Source organism: Cannabis sativa, chromosome 8 (genome assembly GCF_029168945.1).
Source record: "Cannabis sativa cultivar Pink pepper isolate KNU-18-1 chromosome 8, ASM2916894v1, whole genome shotgun sequence".
Taxonomy (NCBI): Eukaryota; Viridiplantae; Streptophyta; class Magnoliopsida; order Rosales; family Cannabaceae; genus Cannabis; species Cannabis sativa.
In genome coordinates, this window is record NC_083608.1 from 24,111,591 (window position 1) to 24,118,563 (window position 6,973).

The following is a 6,973-nucleotide window of genomic DNA, read 5'->3' on the forward strand; positions in this document are numbered from 1 at the left end:
AACTATAACATGACTATGAAAAAAATTTAATTTTTAGGCTTTTTTTGGCAATTTAGTTGTCAAAATATTTTTTAATTAATATGTATTTTTATTGAGCATTTAAATTATTTTTATTACATTGATTTTGTGCATTTAATTACTCTTTTCTTTTTAGGAAAGATTCTTTCTCAGCTGGTCTCTTTTTGGTTTAGGAAATTTTTGGGTTGTCTAACTTTGGGGAAACTTGACTTTCTCTTCTTCTAATGGATGATTTCGGTTTTGCCTTTATTATAACAAATCAAATTCCCTTTATATCATTTGAATTAAAATAATTAAAGTTTTTGCTAAGTGAAATTTTTATCCTATTAAATTGTACCTTTTATTAATAATATTTTTCAAACTATAATTTTTACGATGTTTCTATTATATTTAATTTTATTGTAAAATAAATGAAATGATGAATGATAATTGGTAAATAAATACAAATTAAATACTTTTCATTCTTTCTACTTTAATGATTAAAAAATTAAAAATATAAGTTATTATAAATAAAAAACTATTTTATTATATTATTTATTAACATAAAAAAGTAAAAAATATTTATTTTAAATTTATTTATCAACTATTATTTATTATTTTACTTATTTAATAGAATAAAAATTATATTTGCAAATATTATTTACAAATTATATACTCATTATTCTTTAAATTAAAAAATTACATATTCAAATTTCAAAGTTACTAAAAATTGTCATTTTTTTCATAAATGAAATTGTCATTTTCTAGCCTTACAAGTTTGTGTCCGAAGTTATTTAATTAACATTGTCTATAAGGGTCCTATTTGTCTATTATTGTACGGTGTTTTTAATAACTTTAAAAAGATTTGGTTGTACTTATTCATGAAGAAACTTAAAAATATGTGTTGGAGCACAAAATATTAGCCACAAAATTGTCTTCTTCTTAAATTTTGTTTTTTGGGAAGAAAGTATTAGGTAAAATAGTTATATAACAAAAATGAATACAGAGTTATTATATGAATTAAAAAATAAAGGGTAGTTTCGTAATTTAACCTATAGTTATTAGTAAGTAGTAATAGATTACTTAATCATAATCTACCTCACACACTCATTTAAACCCCCCGCCTAAACCCCATTCTCAATCACTTAATCAAATTCTTATATATAAATATATAATATATATATATGAATACACAAGTTTAAACTCTTTCTCTCTCTTCCAGTAAAGTGTTCCTCTCTTTCTCTCTCTAAAACTTTGTATGAACTTGGGGGAACCATTGGATCTTCTCCAATGGCCACCGGGACGCACATAATCAACGGCGAACCGGAGACGTCCAAGCCGGCCTTTAGCTCATCGGCTTCTTTCAAGGCTCGCAAGAAGCCTCAGGCCACCGCAGCCGGTAGCCGAGCAGGAGCGGCCGGCGCCGAGGCCGATGACCTCGTCACTTTCTTTCACGGCTCCGATCCGCTTCGGGTTGAGCTCAGCCGCCTCGAGAATGAAGTTCGAGGTTAGGTTTCTCTTAGCCTTTTACTGTTGTCAATTTTCATTTTATTTTATTTTTTATCCGGAAAAATGTTGCTCGTGTAAAATTTGGGACCTTTGATTGCTGCTTGAGCGGCAATGCCGTGTCTATGGTATCCATTTTTAGTATATTCTTCGATTTATTGATTTTATTTTGCATATATATTTTTAAATTTAGTTGAATATTGGTCTAATTTGTGTATAGAATCTATGAAGATTTTTTTTTTGGTGGTAATTGTTTGAGATTTACAAATTGGCTGTTGGGTAATGCGAACGAAAAGTTATATGATAATCAAGTATATTATGGAGTTTGTGTATTGCATTGTATCTGCAACTGAGGTAGCAAAAATTTGGAAACCCAATTCTCATAAAGTATCCACGCTGACTGAAAAAGGGCGCGCACACCCGGTTCTTTTATGGGTGGGGGTTGGGGGTTCGGGTGGATTCTGGGTTTTGTGAGAGAGAGAGAGTTGAGAAATTAAGATGGTTGTTGATGTTCTATAATAATTTAAGGTGTTTTGCGTTTGGCAACAAAATTTCTCTCTAACTTGATTATGGTAGAAGTTTGGTTTCTAATGTTGATTTACAAAGAATGAGCTTTACTCATCAACTATATATTATGAATTTGTTTATTTTTAGGGAGTTTGTTGTTAGAAACAACTGATTCTTGCACATATTTAGGGTAGCCTTTGGATTTTCTTTTACGTGGTAATGCTGATAATTCGAGAAATAGCAATTATTCATGAATCATTGTGTGCTCGTAGTAATACTGTCTTTATTTTCTGTCTTTTGGGAATGGCTGTGGTGGGTTACATTATGGAGGTGACTATTTTTTGCCTGAAATGAAACAGTTATGGTGAAGTAACTGTTTCTGATACCTCTCTGGTCAAAGGAAAGAATTGTTTTTGTTCTTTATTTTTGTAATGGATGATATAATAGTTGTGGGATTTGACGATGATTTCTTCTTTTGAGATAACAGATAAAGATAGGGAATTGGGAGAGGCGCTTGCGGAAATCAAATCACTAAGGAACTCAGAACGCCTTAAACAAAAGGCAGTTGAAGAGGTATTATGTTTTGACATCATATTTTTTGTTAACGTAATTTAGAGTGTGTTTATGGCTATGTGCATAGTGTACTGATTTAAGCCAATGAATGTAGAGTGAAGTGCCAAAATAAGTGTTTAAAATTACTTGAGTTTTTACACCCTAAAATTTTAGCAACAATTCTTTTATTGGTAGTAAAAGGGTAAGTGCACTCCTAGTGCTATCTTCATTAAGTTGAAGTGACACCAAATGTTCTGAAATGAAGAAAAGAAGTGTCCTATGCATATGTTTTCTTTTCAGTACTTAGAAAAAAATTACAACCTTATATTTTTATATGACTGTGTAGATAATAGTTAAAGCAGGCATCCCACCAGTTTTTGAAATTTTTTTAAATAATTTATAGTAATGAAAGCAGAGTTTGAAATAGTCAATTCCATGCTTATAAAAAAAAATACGCACTGTAAACTTTTTCGACCTTATTTTCGATACTGTAAATTTACCTTCTGTATCTACAAATACCTGTGCAGTTGTGCTATTAGTTTTTAGAAGTCTTGACATACGGCGAAGCTCCTACAGTTTTTGATAAGAAAAGTTCCTATGTTTGTAGCCATTCTACTTAAAGCTTTAATTATGTTGTATACAATTGTAATTATGTTACAACATATTTGTTACAAAGTTTTAATTATGTTGTATACAATTGTAATTTGTTAAATAGTACTTCATGATTATAGTACTTTGCTCTTTTGTCCACATATATGAGGACTCCTTATAGTTTGTTGGTAAAACTTTCAGTTGACAGATGAGCTAAACAAACTGGACGAAAAACTAAAAGCCACTGAAGCTCTTTTGGAGAGCAAGGTATCATTTTTGGTCATTTTTTAATCAAATATATTGATGTCAAGAAATAAAGAGAAAGAAATCATATGATTAATGCATCATGATTGCAGAACCTTGAAATTAAGAAAATCAATGACGAGAAGAAAGCTGCTTTAGCTGCTCAATTTGCTGCAGAAGCCACTCTGCGAAGAGTCCATGCTGCACAGAAGGATGATGAAATGCCTCCCATTGAGGCCATTATCGCTCCACTGGAGGCAGAGCTTAAGCTTGCTAGGCAGGAGGTAAAATTCTCTCTTGAGGATATTGTGGTTTACGTTTCTGGTGTTCATAATGTTGTACTTAAACTATTTTTCATTCTATATATATTGGTATTTTTCTTTCTTTCCATAAACCTATATTTATTCATTTATCAATTGATAAGCTTTTTTGCTAATTGGCCTGAATAATCAACATTCTAGAAAGTACAAGTATTACAAAATCCATTCCTACCCAGTTTTTTTCGTTTCTCTGCACTCAAGATTTTATATTCTCTTACAACCGTTTTTGGGTCACAAGACAAGTGCTTTTTCACATCGAATGTTCTTCCATTTCCAGGTAACAAAGTTGCAGGATGACAATAGAGCACTTGATCGGCTAACAAAATCAAAGGAGGCTGCTCTGCTAGAGGCTGAGAGAACAGTTCAGATAGCTTTGGCAAAAGCATCCTTGGTTGATGATCTGCAAAACAAAAACCAAGAACTTATGAAGCAGATAGAAATATGCCAGGTTTCTCTATGGAATGACAATTTTCTGTCAACATTTAAAATATAAATAAAAGTACTTTTCTATATTTATGATGGCGGCACAGCTTGATATGACATGTTTTGCTCATATATAGGAAGAGAACAAAATCATTGACAAAATGCATAGGCAAAAGGTTGCTGAGGTTGAAAAGCTAACTCAAACAGTTCGTGAGCTTGAAGAGGCTGTTTTGGCTGGTGGAGCTGCTGCCAATGCTGTGCGTGATTACCAACGTAAAGTGCAGGAGATGAATGTATTTGCTACTACATAAACCTCTAATATTTCAGAATTTCTTAGTAGTTATTTCCAATTGTGTATACCAATGCAACTTGCTTCTGACACAAACTTATTTAGGAGGAGATAAAAACTTTGGAACGAGAGGTGGCCCGTGCCAAAGTTTCTGCAAATCGTGTGGCGACTGTAGTTGCAAATGAGTGGAAAGATGGGAACGACAAAGTGATGCCTGTTAAGCAATGGCTTGAAGAAAGAAAGTTTTTTCAGGTATTTTAAAATGTCTTTAATATGTTTTCTAAGTTTTCTTCTGAAACGAATTCCCAAGGAAAAAACAATATTTGGATCGTGGAGTGTGTGCAATGCTACTTACAAACTATTACAAGCAATATATATACTATAAATTTTGTAGCAAAGTGATTGACAGAGTAACTTCTAAACAAAGCTTGTACTTCTTTCAGTGCCCATGACCCAAGGAATATTCTGTTTTGTTGGAAAGGGGAAGAATGTAACTAACTTTATAGAAATTTATGTTTGCATCATCTGAGACATTTTTGGTTCCCCCTATCATCCTTTTGTAGGGAGAAATGCAACAGCTTCGAGATAAGTTGGCAGTGGCAGAGCGCACAGCAAAGGCAGAAGCACAACTAAAGGTGAGGTTTGTGGTTGTGTTTCCTGGCTTATGTTATCTTCTGTGCAATGTTTTTAACTAATTGTGGTTTGATTACACAGGATAAGTACCAAATGCGCTTCAAGGTTTTGGAGGAGAGGCTTAAAGCATCTAATGGAGGTTCTCGCTCAGCAGCCTTAGACGCAAGAAGCGTCAGTAATGGTCGTTCAAGACGCCAGTCTCTTGGAGGAGCTGAGAACTTTTCTAGATATTCCTCCAATGGATATCTCTCTAAAAGAATTTCAAACTCACAAGTAGGAGCCCAGCGTCCCAGTAGTGCTACTGCGCTTCTAAAGAGTGCCAAGATTTCATCAAATTCATTTGATGGTGGTAGGTCACTAGAAAGAGACAAGCTAACCCCAGAGATGACTTTGAAAGATAATACACCTTCTAATGCCAGTGATCGCACTGAAATGATTGAGATGAATGGTAGACAAGACGATAGCGCAAATACCACCACGCCTATTGTTAATTCGAGAACAGAACACGAAGATTACATTTCAGGAGTGTTATACGATATGTTACAGAAAGAGGTTGTAACTTTGAGAAAGGCATGCAATGAAAAGGATCAGACACTCAAGGACAAAGATGATGCAATTGAGGTTAGATATCATAATTTTATATAATATTTTAGCCTAGGGGTACACCCTTTTATTTGATTTTTAATCTGATGTGAAATCATGTAGATGTTAGCAAAGCAAGTTGACACGTTGAACAAAGCAAGGGAAGTTGAGGCCAAGAAAATGAGGAGGGAAGTAGCTGCCATGGAAAAAGAAGTCGCAGCCAGTCGCACTGGCAATGAACACGAGCAGCGAACAAGGCGGCTCAGTAGTGCTCCCAGAGCTGCTGTTTCTATGACCCGCTCTCTTTCTGCTAGGTAAATTTTTAATTTCACACTTGAACTTATGATGGTAAATAATATTCTTTCTTTTTCTTTTAATATGCCATTTCATCTTATTCGTAAATATGACTAATGATGCCTCTTTATCCTTATTTTCTCCAAATCAGGAACGCACGAAAATCTTGACTCATAGAATGACCAAATGTCAGAACTTTATTCTTCGGCTCTGCGGTCAGTAGAATTTGTATGGCTTTCTTATAATTCTTTTTTCTACTCATAACATATTTTTCTATTTAAGTCTTTTGGGTCCAATTTGTAAAGAATAACTCAAAGGTTTTCCGTGAGATAGGTCCTGCGGTTGTATATTGATTGTACTAATATAACTTAAAAATCCATCGACAGTGGCATGAAAATCGTATAACAAAAATATGTTTGCCCCAGACTTTGTTTGAAATGCTTACTCCTCCCATTGATTCTTTCAATAGTGTTGCATAGAAAATTTAGTAGGGTAGTGGTCTTGGCATGGTTGTTTTTTTCCTTTATAATTCTTTTTAGGAAATCGACAATAGAATAGATTGTGGTTAACAGAAAAGATTAAACTTGCAACACCAATTTAGGTAGTGTTATTACTCATTTGGTACGCAAATTTTATTGTACCGATTTCCAAATATTAATTCACGAAGATAATAGAGAAAATTATGGCTCAGGACGTGTTTTTTAAAATCATTTACATGATTAACTAGTCACAATTTATTGTTGTTACTTTCATTTATTAGTTTCGGTCAGTTTACCGACCAATGAGATTACTTTGTTTCTCCTTTTTCATTTTCTTTTGGGTAAATATTATTTTGGACTATGTGTTTTGCAAAAGTTATCAATTAGATCATCTATTTTGTTAAATGACAAAATAAATACTATTTTTTAAAATGGTAAAAATAGGACTATGAGTTTAATTTTCAACAATTTTACCTTTTAATATAATTAACTTCAAGACAATTTCTAACACGAACAGATACAGAAAATGTAATCAATTTTGTCATAACATCTCTAGA

The 6,973-nt window shown here is 33.1% G+C and overlaps 1 protein-coding gene across 1 annotated transcript; it reads left to right on the forward strand.

Annotated features, from left to right (window-relative positions):
* Positions 1-1,145: 1,145 nt before the first annotated feature.
* Positions 1,146-6,375, forward strand: LOC115699375 (microtubule-associated protein 70-1). Its single transcript, XM_030626739.2, has 11 exons — positions 1,146-1,504; positions 2,498-2,583; positions 3,355-3,420; positions 3,510-3,680; positions 3,994-4,164; positions 4,277-4,432; positions 4,534-4,680; positions 4,992-5,063; positions 5,143-5,682; positions 5,767-5,957; positions 6,089-6,375. Exons 1-11 carry the CDS (start codon positions 1,288-1,290, stop codon positions 6,105-6,107), a joined length of 1,836 nt encoding a protein of 611 aa, XP_030482599.1. The 5' UTR covers positions 1,146-1,287; the 3' UTR covers positions 6,108-6,375.
* Positions 6,376-6,973: the final 598 nt, after the last annotated feature.

Coding starts and splice junctions, on each gene's coding strand:
- LOC115699375 (XM_030626739.2), top strand. CDS start 1,288: ATGGCCACCGGGACGCACATAATCAACGGCGAACCGGAGACGTCCAAG. Junction 4,433..4,533: donor GTAAAGTGCAGGAGATGAAT/GTATTTGCTACT, acceptor AAACTTATTTAG/GAGGAGATAAAAACTTTGGA. Junction 5,064..5,142: donor AGGCAGAAGCACAACTAAAG/GTGAGGTTTGTG, acceptor TTGATTACACAG/GATAAGTACCAAATGCGCTT.